Source organism: Psittacula echo (assembly GCF_963264785.1).
Source record: "Psittacula echo genome assembly, chromosome: 23".
NCBI classification, from domain to species: domain Eukaryota; kingdom Metazoa; phylum Chordata; class Aves; order Psittaciformes; family Psittacidae; genus Psittacula; species Psittacula echo.
Window position 1 is genome coordinate 2,923,035 of NC_137748.1, and position 20,362 is coordinate 2,943,396.

At 58.6% G+C, this 20,362-nt stretch overlaps 1 protein-coding gene across 1 annotated transcript; it reads left to right on the top strand.

Moving 5' to 3' along the window:
- The first annotated feature begins 1,641 nt into the window (after nt 1-1,641).
- FMNL1 (formin like 1) lies at nt 1,642-19,541 on the top strand. Its single transcript, XM_080633646.1, has 26 exons — nt 1,642-3,231; nt 8,980-9,063; nt 9,288-9,371; nt 9,452-9,525; nt 10,057-10,140; nt 10,343-10,483; nt 11,597-11,705; nt 11,911-11,987; nt 12,073-12,166; nt 12,436-12,510; nt 13,191-13,301; nt 13,408-13,557; nt 13,651-13,752; nt 13,855-14,080; nt 14,292-14,621; nt 14,736-14,857; nt 15,304-15,506; nt 15,754-15,988; nt 16,080-16,148; nt 16,291-16,371; nt 16,959-17,088; nt 17,182-17,345; nt 17,560-17,661; nt 17,842-17,934; nt 18,107-18,230; nt 18,960-19,541. The coding sequence occupies exons 1-26, from the start codon at nt 3,076-3,078 to the stop codon at nt 19,061-19,063; spliced, it is 3,324 nt and encodes a 1,107-aa protein (XP_080489772.1). The 5' UTR covers nt 1,642-3,075; the 3' UTR covers nt 19,064-19,541.
- Nucleotides 19,542-20,362: the final 821 nt, after the last annotated feature.

The following is a 20,362-nucleotide window of genomic DNA, read 5'->3' on the forward strand; positions in this document are numbered from 1 at the left end:
TCATATCCCAATTTTTGCCCCTTATCTATTCCATGTGTTTTCCTCCTTACACAGATTCTGACCTCACATACATCCCTTGGGAGCCAAGCCAACTGTGTTCAAGCTGCAGCTGATAAGCAAACACCAAGTTACACGTAATTAATCCTTGGATGAGCTATTTGTGATGTGACAGTACCAAAATATTTGTGGTCGGGAACAATGTTTATCTGTTTTTCAAGCTCTTTGAAGCCCTGAACCTCCATGTCCCAGGAGGGACATGCTTTCCAGCCATGAGCTTTCCCCCTAAATTCCTCTCTTCTATGCTGTAAAAACCTGCAGAAGAAGCTGATTTACCAATAGAAGAGACATTTCTTCTTCCACTGCTTCTCATGGCTTAACACATTAAAATGTGCACCTGAGAAGGCTATGGGCTAATGGAGAGTGGAGTTATACCTGGAACTCGTTACAGCCACTAAGAAATTCAGCAGCACGGAAAAGAGAAATCCAAGCTCAGCACCTCAGAAGTAAAGGAATTAAGATCTTGATACTTCCACCAAGAGAGAACCTTGGGTCGACCTTCACTTCAGCCGCACAACTTCAGAGCAAGTCCTCAAACCATCAGAAATCCTCACCAAGGAAGAAAGGAAGAGCCATGCCCTCGAGCAACCTTGAGAAACGCTTCCCTCCCTGCTTCAGGTGCCTCTAGGTCCAGCTCCTTGGAGGTATGTGAGGTGGGGTCGGCTCTCCAAATACCGTGAAGCTTCTGGAGCTTAATCCTTCAGTGCCAAGTTATCATGCTAAGCTTGGGTTTATTCTGGACTGTACAATGTAGGTCTAGGAATGCTTCTTTGGATGAGCAGACACTGCCTGAATATCTCTAACATCAAGGAAACAGTATAATTTTGTGGACCTGCAAATCCAGGGGGGGGAAACCGAAGGGTCTGATGCCCAGCTTGAGGGTTTCTCAGTGAATTGAACTGAATTAAGAAACAAACCTAAGTCTGAAGCCACCCTTAATGTAAAAAACTAATAAATTAGCCCTGGGCACATATTGAAGATGATTATTGGAACGTGGTTTCTAGCATATTTTTAAGGATCATTACAGCAGGAAGCAAGCGGCTCCCGTGTCATTGGAGTTGTCAGACAAAGGCCTTCATGTACTGCAAGTCAAACACCAGAAAAGTGGTGAAAAGAGAGGACTCGGATGGGGCTTTGCACAACCTGGTCCAGTGGGAGGTGTCCCCTGGGGTCCTCACAGGCTCCCTGCCCCATAGCAGAGCCTGTCCCCCGCGTGGGGCCTCTGGGTGGAAAACCTTGGTCTTCATACACGGTCCTGGTGACATCTGCCCTCCTGGGACTGTGTCGGTGTGACGATCCCTGTGCCTTGAAAACCAGGATGAGGGTATTAATTGCAGAATATTTAACAAGATGCTGAAATATTTAATGAAACAAAGAGACTTTAACTGCAAAATTGAGCTTCGGAAAAGTGGAACAAACCTAAATGTGGGTGACCCCGATTTTGGTGCCGCTGAGCTGCCTGCTGCTCCCCTCTGGCCTCCCAGAGCCCCAGAGATGACAGAGAGGATGCAGCATCGTGCCAAAGGCAGCTCAAGAATCCACGGCAGCTCCTGATCAAGTTGTGCATCCCCTGGTTGGGATTTGGGGTTTGCAGAGGTTGACAGAACAAGTCCAGCGCGTTCCCCTGGTCTCTGTGGTGCCAAGCGCCTATCCCAGCACCTCAGCAGGTGTTGCCAAACAGGAGATGCCACGAGAGCTGGATGGATGCAGCCCCAGGGCTGCGCGGAGGGTTCCAGGAGCCCTTCTGGATCCATCCTCTACCCATCCCTCAGCACATCTCTCCTCAAGTCTTTAATTTCACCAAATCTCAGTAAATCTCACTGAATCTCACCAAATCTTAGTAGAATAATGTGCTTCGTGCCCCAGCAGTGGTTGGGAGCTCCCGTCATTGACGCCATGGGGAAATGCCTTGCTCTGTGCTGGCAGGCAGCCGGCAGGAATTGCACGTGGATGGGGTGACACCGGCTGCCGCAGCCCCGACCATGTGTGGTGGGTGCTCTGCGGCAGCTGATGGGTGCTGCGGCTCTCCAGGGATCGCCATCACCATGTGCCACCTGCCCACAGCACCCTTGGGTGAGGTGGTTCTGCTCATCCACCTTCGTCATGGCCCAGCAGCAGCACAGGAGCATCCCAGGCTGCCCACACTGTGCCAACCTGGCACCTGGGAGCCCCTGCCCAGGGTGGGCTGCCCAGAGATGCAATGAGCTGGCTTGGCCTCAGCTCTCCCTCCTGTGGAGGCTGAAGTGGGGAAGGAGGGAGCCTGACACCTCCCGGCTGCACCCCTCGCTCCAACTGTCACCCTAGAAAATGAAATAATAGAACAAAATTTGAAAGTAAATGGAATAAAATAAATAATAGCATAAAATTAATAAGAAAAAACCAGGATAAGGAAATAAAATAACAAAATAAATAATAAATGCTTTAAAAGTAGATAAAATAATGAAATTAAATTAATAAAGTAATATGATATAAAAAAGGTAAAAGATAAGGAAGAATAAAACAAAAATAAAATAAGAATAAAAAAGAATAAAATAAAAATAATGAAATAAATAACACGAAATAAAAATTAAATAAAAGAAGCTGAAATAAAAATAATTAAATAAAATAAACGCATAAATTAAAAATAAAGCCAACTAAATGTAAGATAAAATTTATAAAATGAAAGTTACATCTAAAAATAGAATAAAATAATAAAATAAGATTAAAAAATAAAATGAAATTAAGTGAAATAAAATAATAAGCTAAATAAAATTAAAATATTAAATTAACAAGTAAAATGGAACGCTAAGGGCGCACAAGCTGACATCAGCTGGGACAGGGCAAGAGGCAGCGGGCAGCGGTGCAGCCCCGTGCTGAGGTCCGAGGGCCGGGCCGGTGAAGCCCTGCCCGCCGGGGCGGGGGGGCGGCCAGGGGGAGGCGTTAACAGCGCGATAACGCCCCGGCGAAGTTGCAAACGCCGAAGAGCAGCCTCGAAGCGGGGGGAGGAGCAGCAGCAGCAGCCCCGAGCCCAGCCCGGCCATGGGCAATGCGGCCGGGGGCATGGAGGGGGGGCCGGCGGGGCGGGAAAGCCGCGACCCCCGGCCCCCCGCCGCCCCACCGAGCGCCGCCGCGCCGCCCGCTCGGCAGCCCATGCCCGCCGCAGCCGAGCTGGAGGAGCGCTTCGGCCGCGTCCTGGTGAGCGGGGACGGGGGGGACCCTGGCAGCTGCGACAGTCCCGTTATCACAGTCAGCATTTGATTCGGTCATTAATTATTATCCCTAGGGTTAATAATAATTGTTCCTCTGTCGCTCCTGGGGATGCTCGTCCTGCTCCACAGCGGGGCTGCCGCTCATGGAGGGGGGATCCAGACTGAAATATTTGGGGTGATCCCAGGTCTCCATGGAGGGAGCCGGCAGCGGCTGGGCCCGGCAGCGTGCTGCAGGCAACCGGTGCTGCGGGTGGCAAAGCCTCATCCTCATTGCTGATGCCGTTCTCCCTTTGGAAAAACGACCGGCATCGCTCCCAGCCTCCCGAGCTCCGGCTGCGGGGTGAGCGACGGGCGATGCCGAAGCCGCGTTCCCATGGGATGGCAGCTCGGATCTGCAGGGGATCAGCTCCTGCCTGTTCTCCTCCGTCCTTGAGCGGGGCAGCCGGCCGTGACCTTCTCGCCAAGCAGGCTGCGGTCCCTCCATGGGAGCCAGGACATGCTCCGTCCCGTATCCCTGCCCTCCCCAAAGATGCTCCGTAGTGGAGGGTCAGGCTGGGAGCAGGGAAAAAATATACTGCTTTACTCCCTTGATGCCCCGTTGGGAGACGGAGCTGTGTCAGGAGCAGCCACGGGCAAAAGCTCCACAGATGCCTGTACGCCAGGATGTGCTCGGTGGGATCATCCCAGCCCCAGGTGCTAATTATTGTGGAGCTTTTTTATCTCGTGGTGTTTATAGGAGGATTATTTCGGGGTAGGAATTGCAGCTGGAGCTGCTGCTGCTTCTCTGCCCCCAGCAGCATCAGCTCCAGCTATGTGGGATGATGGTGAAGGGCTCTGCAGGGTGGGGATCCACATGGGAACCCCAGAATCCCCATGGAGAGGGATGTGCTGTGGGACGCCCATCTCTGCAGGGTGGTGGGTGGCTGAGCTGGGTGGTGGCACTGGTGGTAACCCCCCGGGTGCCGCAGCAGCGGTGGCAGGAGGGGACAGGCAGTGGGGACCTTGGGTGCTTCCGCTGCTGCAGCGAGGCCTCAGAAAATGGCGCTTCCCGCCTGGCCGGATGGCAGCAGGTTGGACAAGGGGGATGATCTGCCCCAGGACCTCAGTGCCACCTGCACTGCCTCCATCCCAAGGGAAAACTGGGGACACCCATGGGGCTGGGGTCTGGCCAGACGGGAACTGGGTCTCTTGTGAAATCGCTGTCCCAATCTCGCTTCCTCCCTCAGCAGGTTCCCTTCCTCCTTCTTACTGCTGGGGGAGGCAGCGGAACCCCCGGGGGCACAGGGGGCTGGGGGATCCCTCCACCCACCCCAACCACGTTTCTTAACTCAGGATTGCATCTTTCCACCTCCTGAGCTTGTGAGATCAGTGATGGAGCAAGACGTGATGGGTTGGGAATCCCTCAGCGGAGCATGATCCAGATCGAGCACATTGCCCCGGTTACAGTGTTGCTGTGAGAGCACATTGGTGTAAACCAGTTTGGGGCTGGACATCCCATACTGGGAGAGCTGGCAGAACAGTCAACATTGGAGCCCAGGGGAACCCAAACTGCCACCAGGAAGGGCATGGATAAACCCATCACTTGCCAAGAAATGGGGAATTCAGTTTTATTCCCCAAAAACTGGCTTCTTCCCAGCTAAGGCACTGTGGCAGATGCCTCTTTGGCAGAGGAGGGCTGTCTCTGTGCCAGGTGGTTTGGGATGTGCCAAGGTGGCATTTGGGATGGAGTGGAGGAAAGAGAGCATCTTTGCTACTGGGATGGAGATGCTCCTGCTTGGAGCAGTTGGGATTTTCCCCTCTTTTGCATGTCAAGAGCTAGCAATTGGGAACATACAAACCAAACTGTGGGTCAAGGGGGTGGTGGAGGTGAGGCTGAAGACATCTCAGAGGGTTCAGCTGGAGTGTTGGGGCTGGCGACTAACGGGGATGGGGACTGCCTCTGGCCAGGAGGGTTTGCTGATGGGGGCTTTGCTGCCTCTTCTCCCAGGACCTGGGGCAGAACATGGCAAGCGTCACCACTGCAGATGTTTGCAGATGTTTGCAGATGTGCTGTTGGCCCCAGCAGTGGGACTGGTCACCAGTGAGCCCTGGCCGCAGTGTCGGTCTCAGCTTACTGATGCTCAGCATTCCGCTGGATCCCTCCCCAGCCCAGTCCCCGCATGGTGGCCAAGTCCAGCTGGGTGCTGTGAGATGTCCCCATGGGGGATGTGGGGCCTGGATAGGAAGGGAGCTGTTGTACATTGCTGGATCAGGGCCTGGTTGATGGAGGAGGGTGTTCTGGTGCTGGGATCACTTCCATGGTGCTGAATCAGGCCATCTTCAGAGGGCATCCCAGCACAGGGCAGGCAGGCAGGCAGTGGGAATGTGGGCAAGGTGGCTGGATCAGGCTCGTCTCTCCAATGTGCTGGGAGCAGCTTCTGCTTGTTCTTAAAATAGAGCTGGAAGCAGCAGCAGCCACACACCCCCCCCCCCCCCCCCCATCCTGCTCTTTACCACCCTCGCAGCAGGATCCGGCCATCGTCTGCTCCTCCACCGGCTTGTCCCTGCCTGGCACTTAACAGGTTTGGACCTGGATGGATATAGGGATTCCCTGGCAGGATGAGCTGGTCCTGGAAGCATCATGCTGGGGGCCAGGAGAACGCTTGATGAGCCTCATCCTGCTGCATGCCCGGTGCTGAGTCTTGGGAAGAGGCAGAAAGATGGGTCTGATGGCAGTTGGGGTCACGGAAGGGGACACCATGGGATGGTTGATGCTGTTGGGCTGAGCATGTCTCAGACCCCCTTGGATGAGAGCATTGTGCTCTGTGGCATGAGGGATGGAGGGAGCAGCCTGGAGTGGTGTCCTCCAGTGGCCACCAGCCCAGGTACCCGGTGACATTGATCCTCTACAACCCCTAAACCACCATCTCAGGATGCTCCAGCTCCTTCCCCGTGGTGGGCTGGTTGTTACCCAGTGTCTGGACTGGGATTCTCTCCCATGCCACATGCCATTGAGGCTTTCCACCCTTATGGATGCACATCTCCCACGTGCCCCAGAAACGCTGCTCTCTGGCCTCAGCCTGGTTTTCACTCCAGCCCATCGGTGTTTTACTGAGCAAACACTCCTGTGAAGGATGCTTTGAACTGTTTTTGTGCTGGGGTTTGGTGCAGAGCCCAGCTCAGCTCTACTCGCTCGCGTGTGGAGCAAAGGAAGGTTTCTGACACCCAAAATAGCTCCATCCCCACCCCAGCAGCTGCCCCGTGCGGGTGCTGTGACACAGAAAGGACTTCTCATACCAGAAAATGATGAATGAGCTGGTTTGCCTCCCCCAGTTTTAGTTTAAGGGGTAGGGTAAAGCCCAGCTCTGGTCTGCAGCCGGTATCAGCTGAGGTGGAAGGTCCCAGCCAGCAGCATCCTGGTGCTGGGCACGGGTGGGATGACACGGTGGGCTCCATGGCACTTTGAGTGTCTCAGAAGAGTTGGTGGGGGACATCTGGTGGCATCCGTTCAATGACGCTGCTGCCAGGCTGGGGAAGCCCCACACCAGGGTGGGATGAGCATGCTGGTGCCAGATGGAAGGTGCTGCATGACTGGAGGTGGAACATGATTGCTGGAGGCAAGTCCCCATGGTCCCACCATCTTTGTCTCCCGCGGAGGACTAAGTCTTTCCAATGACACCTCCAGGGTACTCTGCTGCTGCCCTATCCTGTGTCTCCCACCCAGCCCTGCCCCACATCCCCTGCCCTGCCCCACACCTCCCACAGCACCGGTTCCCTCCCCACCCCCAGCAGCAGGAAATGAGAACTGGTTTCTTCACGCTGCTGGGGACCACAGAGGAGCCACTTCCTCCCCCAGCACCACGTGACTGTGCCCAGGCCCTGGCGGGATGCAGCCACCACCCAGTTTGTACCCAAACCATGCCACATCCTGCCACCCAGCCCAGCCAGCCCTGCTGGCAAGAAGGGACCACAAGGCTTGGTGGCATAGCCACCTCCGTAGGGACATCCCCAGCATCCCCCTGCCCTGCCTGCATCCTTGTGGTAGGGAATCCACCAGAAGCCCTGTCTCACAAGCTGGTGCTTGGTCCTGGTTTTTCCAGGTCCCACACATGGACGCTAGAAGAGATGGTCCATGTGGCAAGTGCCACCATCCCGTCTCTGCTAAGGACACTCGATAGTGTTCCACTGAGGGTGCCGTGAGTGCTGCCAGAGCCCTGGGTGGGGTGTTTGGGTGCATGGTCCCTCCTGGCACAGCCCTGTGCCTTGGTCTGACCCTCCTGGAAGGTCTTACCCACCCCTAGGGGACCACAAGGACAGGGCTCCCCAGCAAAGGGGCCGTTCGGTGCTGCTGCCACCTCATTCAGCCTGGGAGCCACCCAGCAGCTTAAGTCCAGCCCCGGTGGCTTTGCAACGAGGTTGTTTCTGACCCTGCAGCCTAATTTCACCCTCCCTATGCAGTCCATCCCCCTGGCTCCTCTCCACCCACATCTCATGGTTTTGGCTTCCTGCTAAAGCAGCTTGACAGGTCCCTGGTGGAGGCAGGCAGTGGGGTTCCTGTCCACCACTGCGACACCTCTCCTCTTGGACCTGCTCCTCTGTGGGCAACCAAACCCCTGTGAGATGCCTTTCTTCCCCCAAGGACATGGGTGTCCCCAGCCCCATCCTCAACCACCTCAGCAGGGCACCCCAAAACCGATGGTTAAGGGTGACATTCAGGTTGTTAAGGGCTGCGCATTGCCTCCACGTGCCCTTGTGCCAGCTTGCCCAAGGCAAGCCTTAACTCCTGCTTTTCTCTAGCAGCTGGGTCACCAAGAAATGGGTCTTTCAGGAAATTCAATCACCCATGACCTGAGCTGAGCTCCCGACATGGCCCAGGCCATGGTGGGTGCCCCATTAAAGGCTTTGCTTGCTGCTCCTCCCATGGTGTCCCTCAGGGACCCGCTGTGTCCCCCTGCACCGCAGAGGCAGGAGCTGCCCCGGGGCCTCGCTGTGCTCTGGAGCAGGTTTGGCAGCCGCCTGCTGTCGTTTGGAGAGCGGAAACCACGACACATCCTGCAGGCACGGCCCCGGGAGGCGGTGAGGGCCAGGGTTGTGCCATAGTGGCACAGAGGGAGGTGGTGATGCTCCAGACCCTGCCCTGACACCAGGTCTCTAGAAGAACACTGATTTCACCAGCTGGGCTCATCATGTGCCGGCTGAGGGGGGGGGCCTCAGGGATGGCCATCACCCTCGAGCAGGGCTTAACTCCTGGGTTCTTGAGCGTGTCCCCAGCCTGTGTCCCCATCCCTCACCCCAAGTAGCTCTGCCAGGACTGGGCTGGCTGAGGCTGGGAGCATTGAGCATCATGGCACAGATGAATAGGTTCAGTTTTTTCTCCTGTCCACCACTAACACCTTCTGCCTTGGAGAACCTTCTGTTCCCTTGGGGACTCCCAGATGGGGATGTTGCTGGTGGGTCCATGTCTGGTGGCATGCTAACATCCTGGGAATGGTGGTATCCCCATCCCCTGCTACCAGTGCCCTGAGGCACTGGTGTCCCCATCATCCCACTGGTGTTCCTGCTAGTGTCCCCATCATCCCACCGGTGTCCTCACCAGTATCCCCATCATCCCACTGGTGTGCCCATCCTTCCACTGGTGTCCCTATTATCCCACTGCTGAGCAAGGACACCCAGTGCTGGGCAAGTGGTGGGTACTACAGCCCCACGGGGGTGTTTTTGGGGGTGACCTCCAACCCTGACACCCATCACTCCGCAGAAGTCCATGAACCTGCCCCCAGACAAGATGAAGCTGCTCAACCAGTATGACAACGAGAAGAAGTGGGAGCTCATCTGTGACCAGGTGAGGTCTGGATGTCACAGCATCCTCCATGCCCTGCCTGTCCCCCAGTGCCACTCATAGTGCCAAGCACCGACATCCATCTCCATTAGTGATTCAGTGCCTCATTAGCCCGATTAAACACTGGTCAGTGCATGGTGGGGACAGGGACACGGCAGCTGCTGTGGGATGGTGGCACGTTCCTGTGCCGCAGCTGGGTGCTTTCAGCTTCTCTCCGGGGCTCGTAGGAGCGTTTCCAGGTGAAGAACCCACCGTCTGCCTACATCCAGAAGCTGAAGAGCTACTTGGACACGGGTGGCGTAAGCAGGAAGGTGGGTGCTCCCCCTTGCACCCCTTGTCCCCACCGGAGTCTGGTGTAGGGAAAACGCCAACGGCTCTCCATGTCCCACAGTTCAAGAGGCGAGTGCAGGAGTCAACGCAGGTGCTCCGGGAGCTGGAGATTTCCTTGAGGACCAACTACATCGGGTAAGAATGGAAGTGTCCCTGTTGTCACCAGCCATTGCTGCTGTCCCCAGCATCGCTGGGACAGGGACAGGCATCTCCTGGCTGTGGGTATGTTACCTCATCCCACCCCTCTGGGGTGACTCTGACGGCAGGACAGGGGTGCTGAAGCAGCTAGCTGTGTCATGGGTGCTGTAGGGCCTCAACCTCATCTTGGCTTTCTGGTACTCCCTGGATGCTAGAATGGACCTTAGCCCCCAGCCTTTGTGCCCTGATCCCTTGTTGTGTGGTGCGTGCTGAGCCAGGGGTGCCCATGGTGGTCTCACCACCTACGCTCAGGCTGTCCTGTCCTGGTGGCAGTGGTGGCAGGGGAGCCCTGGGGCTGTGTCCCCGTGCAGCAGGAATGGGGGTCTGTGTGGAACCACCTCATGTCCCCGGTGTGTCCCACCCTCCTGGGGACCTCTGACCAAGGGGTGGCTCTGCTGAGGTTCTGGGCAGGTAAAAAGGGAGGATGAGAAGGGCTGGTGGAGCCAACTAATCCTCTGCATCCCACAGCTGGGTCCAGGAGTTCCTCAACGAGGAGAACAAGGGGCTGGACGTGCTGCTGGAGTATCTCGCCTTCGCCCAGTACTCTGTTGCGTATGTCTGGCTGCCCACCGGCTGCCCTTTCCCAAGGATGGGATCTGACTCCCCTGGGACACAGAGTGGGGACCCTGGGGTGCTCTCCTTCATCACTGGAGTGATGGACCTATGGCTGGGGTTGAACAGAGCATTCCCAGCCCTGGAGACCCCTGTTGGGGTGCCACACCTCACTGGTCCCTGTGTCTCCATGGGCCACCAGGTATGACATGGAGAGCTCCGAGAACGGCAGCCCAGGCTCTGACAAGGGCAAGGTCCTGGAGCGGTCACTGGAGGACCTGAACAAAAGCAACTCCTCACCCCCCATGCAGGGCTCCTCCAAAGCGCGGCACCTCACTGTAAGGTAACGCGTGGTCCCATTCCCAACTGTCCCCCCAATCCCTGCGCCGTATCCCTCCCTGCTCTCCGCTTCGCTGCATCCCAGCTGCGCTGTGCTTGGAGAGGGGCTTGGCAGGGGGACACGGGCTTGGTCCTAACAATGGGTCCCCAGGGCTGGTTTGGAGGGGACAAAGCCGCATACCCCGATTAAACCCTGCTGGGAGCTGGGCTGGATCCGTCCCCCAGTGGAACCATTGTGGCATGTTCTGGGAAAACCCCATGGACAAGCAAAAAATTGAGATTTTGGGAGAGCAAATTGTGCTCTCCTGGTTTAAAACCAGCACGGAGGAACAGGCCTGTGCCCTCATAGCTGGTCCTGGTGCCTGCTGGCTTGCACTTGGCACCTCGCAGCCCCCTTTAACCTGCTCTTCTCTTGCACGCTGCCTGGGGATGCACTGACGGTAGGTGACGGGGCCAGGGTGTACTGGTGGGATGGGGACACCCCAGTGGGACCCCGATGCTGGTCACCAGCGGGTGGGGGGCCAGAGGACACCCCCCCACAGTCACACTGTGCCGTTAACATGGCACCATGGGGACCATGGGGGTCCCTCGCCAGCAGATCCAGGGGAGCCGGGGTGTCCCCCCGGCCCCAGGGCAGGTCAGGATTGACGTGGCACCCGCAGTGGGTCACGGCCCTTGCCCCCCACCTGTGTCCCCAAGCCTGGGGGGGAGCGACACGGGAGCCCTGTCTCTTCCTCCTGTCCTGCAGGCTCTAATGCGCCTCCAGCTGCTGCCTCTCGAACCAGCACATCCACACCCTCCTCCGCCACATCCACCCCAGCGTTCCCTGCAGTGCCCCGGGCGGTGATGGGGACAGTAGCCCCAGGTCACCCGGCAGCTCCTATCCGCTCCGGTGAGCCTCCGAGACTGCCCGGCCTCCATCCCACCCCCATCACCATACCAGCCCAAGGGCTTGCAGACGGGCAGGGATATGGGGGTATCTCCGTGGGGATGCAATCTCCTGGGTTCCCTGGTGTTCCCCCATCCCTGCTGCCACCCATCCAAGCTCTATCCCCACCCTGCTTTGCACTGTGCCCCCCTAACCCTGGCCACGCTCAGCTGCCCCCTTGCCTCCCAGGCTGAACCCCTCGCACAGCAGGAAGGCGCTGAGGAACTCCCGCCTGGTCAGCCAGAAGGACGATGTCCATGTCTGCATCATGTGTCTCCGCGCCATCATGAACTACCAGGTGGGAGAGGGCTCCCCAAAAGCCTCCAGTCACTGCACGTCCATCTTCAGGGTCATGGTTTGGGATGGGACCCATTCTTCATCCCCTTGCTCTGAGATGTCCTCACATCTAGTGGGGACATGGAATGGGGATGTCCCAAGATCCCAGAGCAGCCCTGAGGTGGGGACAGGATGCACAACCCCATTAATGCTCCTTTCCCCCCAAGTCTGGCTTCAGCCTGGTGATGAACCACCCAGCCTGTGTCAACGAGATCACCCTGAGCCTCAACAACAAGAATGCCAGGTAGGACCTGTTCCCTGTCCCCTGTTCCCCCTCGCCCATTGTCCACCCCAAAGCCCTGACCCTCTCACACCCCATGTCCCCACAGGACCAAAGCGCTGGTGCTGGAGCTGCTGGCTGCTGTCTGCCTGGTCCGAGGTGGCCACGACATCATCCTGGCCGCCTTTGACAACTTCAAGGAGGTGAGTCCCCAGCAGAGACACACAGTTCCCACACTGGCACCTGTGCTCCGGCTGGGCTTGTGCCTCAGTTTCCCTGTGTGTGGCAGAGCCCGGAAAATGCCCATCGTGATGCTCCACCCTTTGGGCTTGATGTCCCAACGCCAAGTGCATGTCCCCAGGGCCACGTCCCAGCTGGGCTGGGTGCCAGGCAGCATTCTGCCCTGTCACCCCCTCGGGTGCCCACCCTGGCAGTGTCCCTCTGGGTCCTCAGCCCTCTGCTCCCACCCCAGGTTTGCGGGGAGAAGAACCGCTTCGAGAAGCTGATGGAGTATTTCCGAAACGAGGACACCAACATTGACTTCATGGTGAGAGGCTGGTGGGGCTGGTGCTGGTGTACCCAGGGGTGACCAAGCCACTGTGCTGTCATGTGGGTGCCATGTCCCAAAGGCTGCCAAGCTGTTGTGCTGTCCCCAGGGCGTTGGATTCCCAAGGGCTGCCGAGCCACTGGTCCTTCCCCAGGTGCCCATGGCCCCAGGGCAGCAAAACCACCATGCATTTCCCAGGGGCACCATGTCCCCATGGGCCACCGACCCGCTGTGCAGTCCTCAGGCACTGTGTCCCCAAAGACAAGCTGAGAACACTGGGGCTGTTCAGCCTGGAGAAGAGAAGCTGCGTGGAGACCTCAGAGCAGCTTCCAGTGTCTGAAGGGGGCTACAAGGATGCTGGTGAAGGACTTTTCATCAGGGACTGCAGTGATAGGACAAGGGGTAACGGGTTCAAACTGAAACAGGGGAAGTTTAGGTTAGATATAAGGAAGCTCTTCCCTGTGAGGGTGCTGAGGCGCTGGCCCAGGGTGCCCAGAGAAGCTGTGGCTGCCCCATCCCTGGCAGTGTTCAAGGCCAGGTTGGACACAGGGGCTTGGAGCAAGCTGCTCCAGTGGAAGGGGTCCCTGCCCGTGGCAGGGGATTGGAACTTTAAGACCTCTTCCAACCCAACCCATTCTATGATTCTGGGACTGCCCTGCTGAGCGGTGCCTGTCCTGCAGGTGGCCTGCATGCAGTTCATCAACATCGTGGTGCACTCAGTGGAGAACATGAACTTCCGCGTGTTCCTGCAGTACGAGTTCACCCACCTGGGACTGGACCAGTACTTGGAGGTGGGTGATCCTGCACCACCCCAGTGCTGAGCACTGATGCCGGAGGTGGGTGAGTGCTGGGGGGGTACCACCAGCAGTGACAGTGCCACCGGCTGTCCCATGGCAGAGCCTCCGTCTCACCGAGAGCGACAAGCTGCAGGTGCAGATCCAAGCCTACCTGGACAATGTCTTTGACGTGGGGGCCATGCTGGAGGACTCGGAGACCAAGACATCTGTGCTGGAGCACATGGAAGAGCTGCAGGAGCACGTCAACCAGGTGGGATGTGGGCATGTGGGCAGGAGCTGCTGACGCAAATCCCGAGGGAGGGCTGGGGCTGGTGCTGAGCGACGTCGCCTCATCTCCCTGCAGCTGACGGAGAAGCTGCAGGATGCAGAGAACGACTCCATGGCCAAGATAGCGGAGCTGGAGAAGCAGCTGAGCCAGGCGCGTCGGGAGCTGGAGGCGCTGCGGGTGAGCACCCAGTGCTGGAGGAAGGGACGGGTGCCCAGAGGACTGGGGTTTGAGGGGTGTAGCAGGACACCAGTGATGAGCCGGGGCCTGTCACCACTGCAGGAGCAGCTGAGCCCACCGCAGCCATCCAGCCCGCCAGCCCCACAGCCCCAGGAGTGCTACCGGCTGGCGCTGGAGCGGCGGCTGGTGGAGCTGGAGGAGAAGGGCTTGGTGCAGATCCTGCGTGGGCCCGACGGAGACGTCGCTATCCAAATTGTCCCCGTTGTCATAGAAACAACAGCAGCCCCCGTGGTTACCCGAGAGGCCACCACCACCACCACCGGCACAGGTACCGCGGAGGTGGGGACGTAGTGGCAGACTAGGATGTCCCTTCCCAGTGGACAGAGGAAGGCTGGCAGCGTACCTCTGTGCAGGGAAACTGAGGCAGGAGTGTGGGGATGTGCCCAGGGGTGAGGAGTCGCTCAGTGACAGCGGCAGTGTGGTGGTGGCACCGTGTCCTGCACTGCCACCATCGCACTCACCTCTTCTTTCCATTGCAGATGCTCCAGCTCTGGATCCAGCCCCAGCTCCAGCCCCATCTCCCCCTCCAACACCCGCCGCCCCCTCGCCCCCCCCGCCACCTCCACCTCCACCTCCACCCCCGCTGCCAGGGGCTGGCTGCAGCCCCCTGGTGCCCCCTGCACCCCCGCTGCCCACAGGCACCGGCCCCCCCCCGGCCCCTCCGCTCCCAGGTACCCAAGTGCCACCCCCGCCGCCACCACTCCCAGGAGCCCTGGAGAAGGCCGTCCCCCCCCCTCCACCCCTGCTCCCCCTCGGGGGGGGGGGCGTCCCAGCTGGGCTGGGTGCCCCCAGTGCTGGCGGTGGTTCAGGTGAGTGTGAGCTGGCAGTGGTGGGGGTGTCACCAGGAGAGGGTTGGGAGCACCCTGGGGTGGGTTTGGGAACCCCCACACCGTGACGCAGCCCCCCTCCCCATCCCTGTGCAGTGAAGGTGAAGAAGCCGATCCAGACCAAGTTCCGCATGCCCGTCTTCAACTGGGTGGCGCTGAAGCCGAGCCAGATCGATGGCACTGTCTTCAATGAGCTCAACGACGAGAAGGTGCTGCAGGTGAGGACATGGGGGCTCAGGGGGGGGTCCAGGCATAGGCCAGTGTCCCAGTCCACACTGCATCCATGCTGAGGCTGCTCCTGTGCTGCCCTTGCACACATCCATGGTGCGATGTGGCTGCTGGCGGCTGGAGCTGCTCCTTGATGCCATGGAGAGGGACAACTTGGGATCTGCCATCCTCCTGTCACCCCTTGCTCCATCCTCATCCTCACATCCTGTCCATGTCTTCTTTTGCATCTTCATCCTCTGGTCCCCTCATCCCCTCCTCACCCCCTTGTCTTGTTGCTGTCCTTGTTTCCTTGCTCCATCCTCACCCCTTCAGCCTGACTTTCACCCCGCCTTCATTCTCTCACTCCTTTCCCCCTTGCCCTGGTCCTCCAGCCCCATCCTCATCCCAGATATCCTGTGTCACCTCCTGCCGAGCCCTCAGCCCTATCTCCCCACAGGAGCTGGACATGAGTGACTTTGAAGAGCAGTTCAAGACCAAGGCGCAGGGCCCTGGCTTGGACATCAGTGCCCTCAAGGTGAAGGCCACACAGAAGGCTCCCAACAAGGTCACTCTCATGGAGTCCAACCGAGCCAAGAACCTGGCCATCACCCTCCGCAAGGGTGGCTGCAGCATCCAGGACATCTGCACAGCTATTGAGACGTGAGTGTCCTCCCTTGATGGGAGAAGGTCAGGAGGTGGTTGGGTGCAAGCCCAGCTATACCAAAGGATGGGGGTGATGCGAGGTGTGCTGGGGTTGGAGGCACGATGGCACCAGATACAGAGAGATAGAGGGATGCAGGGACCAGCCGTGGGGATGGAGGGAAGACGGGAACCAGCCATGGGTGATGGGGGATTGAGGGACCGGCTGCAGGGTCTGACTGCGCTGGGGGCTTTCCACCACCCACAGCTATGACCAGCAAGCCCTGAGCCTTGACTTCCTGGAGCTGCTGCTGCGCTTCCTGCCCACTGAGTATGAGCGGACGCTCATTGGGAAGTTCGAGCAGGAGCAGCAGCCCCCGGAGGAGCTCTCAGACGAGGACCAGTTCATGATCCGCTTCAGCAAGATCCCGCGCCTCTCCGAGCGCATGAACGTCATGATCTTCCTGGGCAACTTCAGTGACACGGCCCAGCTGCTCATGCCTGTGAGTGCTGGTGAGGGACAGGGGGGCTGTGGTTGCTGGGAGGGGCTGACACCCTGCAGCGGGGCTCACACGCTTCTCCTTCCACCCACAGCAACTCAACGCCATCATCGCTGCATCCATGTCCCTCAAGTCCTCCAGCAAACTACGCAACATCCTTGAGGTGAGGAGTTTGGGGTGCAGTGGCCCTGCTGCGGGGACGTTGGTGTGGGACGGGTGCACGCAGGGTGGCTGTAGGCACTGTGCTCCACCTGGGGTGCCCCATCCGTGCTGGGTTGTGTCCAGGAGTTGTTGTGTCTCCACAGATTGTCCTGGCCTTTGGGAACTACATGAACAGCAGCAAGCGTGGGGCAGCCTATGGCTTCCGACTGCAGAGCCTCGATGCGGTAGGGTCAGCACAGGGACACTTGGAGAGGGAGGGACATGGGAACCTGGGGTGGGGATGGAAGGATGCAAGGACCCAGCTATATGGGTGGAAGGACACAGGATTCAGCTGTGGGGATGGAGGGATGCAGGGACCAGCTACAGGGTTTGGAGAGGCATGGGGAGCAGCTCTATGGATGCAGGGACCAGCTGTGGGGATGGAGTAACATAGGAATCTGTGGGAATGGAGGGATGAAGAGACCATCTATATGGTTGGAGAGGCATGGGGAAAAGATAAAAGGATGGAGATACACAGGACCTAGCTGTGGGGCTTTAAGGATGCAGAGACCACATATGGAGAGATTGAGGGATGCAGAGCCAGCTATGGGGATGGAAGGATGCCGAGCAGCCATGGGGATGAAGGGAAGCAGAATCAGCTATGGGGATGAAGGGATGCAGAACCAGCCGTGGGGACTGAGGGATGCAGAACCAGCCATGGGGATGAAGGGATGCAGAATCAGCTATGGGGATGAAGGAGCACCAGAGCCTGCCCTGAGCAGGGGTGAGGTGGGGTGGTGGATGTGGCTCAGGGCTGACACTGCTCTCCCAGCTCCTGGAGATGAAGTCGACTGACCGCAAGCAGACGCTGCTGCATTACCTGGTGCGGGTGATCACGGAGAAGTACCCTGGGCTGACCGGCTTCCACACTGAGCTGCACTTCCTAGACAAGGCGGGCACAGGTAGCACCTGCGGGCACCAGGCCGGGGTTATAGCCTGAGCACGGGGCATCCCCGAGCCTGCCCTGAGCCCCGGCACTGCTGCCCTCCCTGCAGTGTCCCTGGACAGCGTGCTGCAGGACGTGCGGGGCCTGCAGCAGGGCATGGAGCTCACCCGCAAGGAGTTCATGCGGCAGGATGACAGCCCCGTGCTCAAGGACTTCCTCAAGGTCAACTCGGAGGTGATGGAGAAACTGCAGGCTGACAGCAAAACCGCCAAGGTGGGTTCTGGGGGTAATGAAGGGTTGTGGGGCAGGACTGGGCCCCTCATTTCTACATGGGACATCCAGGGTGCTCCCACCTCTGCCCTGGTAGGAGAAGCAGGAGCTGAGGGGGCTGCAGAAGGGGATGGCGAGGTGGGAGATGCTGGGAGGAGGAGGTGGGCAATGGGGCACCACTGCCCAGCCCCCTAGATCAAGGTGTCTCTGTCCACAGGAGGCATATGAGTCAGCTGTGGAGTATTTTGGGGAGAACCCCAAGACCAGTCCCCCCACCACCTTCTTCCCCATGTTCATGAGATTCATCAAAGCCTACAAGGTAGGAGGGGATGGGGTTTGCCCCGTTTCTGGGCTTGGGAGGGGTCTGACCCTAGTTGGTGGCGTTCACTGACGCCGTTTGGGGGAGTTGGAGATGCTGGAGCTTGGTTGGGACTGGGAAGGCTGCAGATCCGCAGCAGGACGCCCCATCTCAGCACACCTTCCCTGTCTCTCTCCCAAGAAAGCAGAGCAGGACATTGAGATGTGGAAGAAACAAGAGGCTGCAGCCAAAGAGGCAGAATCCGGCTCCCCTGGCAGCGAGAATCAGCCTGAGGTGATGGTGCCCCAAGCGCCTCTGTCCTGGTGGGGTACTGGGCTCCAGCCCCACGCAGGCTGTGGGGTGGGGAGGGGCAAAGCAGGTCCTGGGGAGGGAGGAGAAGAGAGGGAGGGAAGGTTTGGGGTGCAGTGGGAGCCGTGCTGTTCACCCCGCACTGTCCCCACTGCAGCTGCCCATCCAGAAAGCCAAGCGACAGCAGATGGACATGATCGCCGAGCTGAAGAAGAAGCAGATGGTGAAGGAGCCACTTATCTATGAGGGAAAAGATGGGGCCATTGAGGATATTATTTCAGGTGAGAGATTATTTCAGGTAGTGGCTAGACATCTACCCCCTGCAGCAGGGACGCCCTTGGTGATGGGGGGCTGCAGGGGCCTGTCACAGCCAGGAGCTGCAGGGCCACCAAGCACCACTGTGGAAACAAACCCGCCTGTAGCACCTCCTCATGGCATGCGGTGCAAGTGCTCCCTGCCCTCTCTCATAGCTTTTCCTCCTCTTCTGCTTTTTCCTCCTCTCTCCTCCTCCTCGCTGTCTCTCTGGATGTCTCTGCTCAGCTCTGAAAACTGTTCCTTTCACAGCCCGGACGGGCAAGCGCTCGTCCCGGCTCTTCTGCGACGTGAGCTTCAATGAGGAGAGTCCTTTGTAGGTAACGTGGGGCAGCGGGGCTCGGCGCAGGGGCATGAGGGGGGCTGCCAGGCTTGGTCGCTCCCCCGGGCTTCCTATCCCATTGTCATCTCCGGGTGTGTGACACATCAGCCGGACTCTGCCCCACACCGAAAGCCAACCCCGGGGCACTGCGGCACCAGCCTCAGCCCTGTGATACAGTGCCGGGCACCGGAGAGCCAAGGGAAAGGGCGCCAGGGGCTGGTTGGTTGTAGCTGCTGCTCCTCCTGTCTTCGTGCTGCTGGTTTGGCTTCTCTTGAACACCCTCATACCCAGACGAGTGCCTCCTGGGCAATGATGGGTGATGGGGCGGGGGCGGGCAGGCGGAGCTCAGCCGCTCTCCGTGCTCCTCCCGGTGCAGATCTGAGGAACAACCCGTACCGGCGCGCAGACAAGGGCCGCGGCAGCTCCAAGAAACGGGCTGCGGGGCAGAGCCTGCAGGCGACGCCGGACATCCCGCTGTGAGCGGCGCCGGCGCTGCAGCGGCCAGAACCAGGGTACGAGCATCATCCTGACCACGGGACGTGAACCGGGACACGCAGGGCACCGAGACAGCTCCCGCTCCTGGCTGCTCCAGCTTCGCGTGCCAGCTCCCACCGCATGCCCCTGGGTCTGGCGCAGGGATCCCCCGGCGCTTGCTTAGTGATACCTCTGAGCTCCTCCAGGCAGGCAGGGATGGGGACCCTCGTGGCTGTGGGCATGGAGAGGGGAGCACAGAAAGGAGCCCAAATTGTCCTGGAAGGAAAAGAGGGGCTGCCCATCCCTACCCCAGAGCTGCTCCACTGCACGCCTGTCTCAGGCTCAGCACTGCACTGGTGTGCTCTGCTCTTCAGCTTGCTGGTGCCTTTGATTTCCCACTGCAGGAGGGGACGAGGGTTGGGAGCCAGGGATGCAGCGATCCCTACAATCTCCATCTCCCCCGGCCTTGCAGAGCCCTTTGAGACCCAAGTTCTCCTCTGCTGCAGAGGCGAGGAGCTCCAATCCAGTGAGGAGCCTGCTGCAAAGATCCCGCCCTGGGCATATCCCGTGCCCAGAGGCTGGCAGGGGTGCTATTTTACAGTGATTTTATACGTCTTCCTTTAAATTTCTCTGTGCTGTGGAGCAGAGGCTGGAATACCCACGTACGAGGTCTCACTGGGATCTGAAGGCTGTGGTGAGCAGCACTGGGCTGTTCCTCGCTGCAGGGCAGGCTCTGTAGCTACAACAATCAGCAGCAGAGGCAAGGATTTACTGTCCTCAAGTCTCTGTGAGGTGGCTCCAGCTCTGCACACTGTCACCCACCTCTGCTGTCGAGGCTGGAGCATCTTGGAGACAACAGTGACCATGGTCCCTTGGGGAGCTGCCAGCAGCAGGCAGCGGGCAGTCTCCAGCCCTTAAGGAACCACCATGACCCTAAACCGCTACAAGGTCACTGCTGCAATGGTGCAGGAGCTGCACGAGCCTCCCATACTGCACCGGACTCAATTCCTCCCCTGCCCTGCTGCTGCTGCTGCTGAGTAACTCCAAACCATGCACTTCACAATTAACCTTTAATGCATTTACTTTGTTAAATGACCTCGCTTGCCCCAGCTCTTAGACCAGGGTAAGGCCACGCTGCAGAGCTCGAGCAGTGGCTGTTTCCTGCTGTAAGTAAGATGCTAAGCGCCGGCTCGGTACCACCCGCAAGCTCGAAGGGGAGGGAAGGGAAATGAATGTGTAACTTATAAATGACTTTAAGCCAGGAATGTAAAACATTAACTGCTCATTTGTATACATTATTTTTAT

Excerpts from the sequence above, each read along its gene's own strand:
- FMNL1 (XM_080633646.1), top strand. The coding sequence starts at position 3,076 with ATGGGCAATGCGGCCGGGGGCATGGAGGGGGGGCCGGCGGGGCGGGAA. Across the intron at positions 9,372-9,451 it reads CGGGTGGCGTAAGCAGGAAG|TTCAAGAGGCGAGTGCAGGA; the intron begins GTGGGTGCTCCC and ends CATGTCCCACAG. Across the intron at positions 15,507-15,753 it reads ATCTGCACAGCTATTGAGAC|CTATGACCAGCAAGCCCTGA; the intron begins GTGAGTGTCCTC and ends CACCACCCACAG.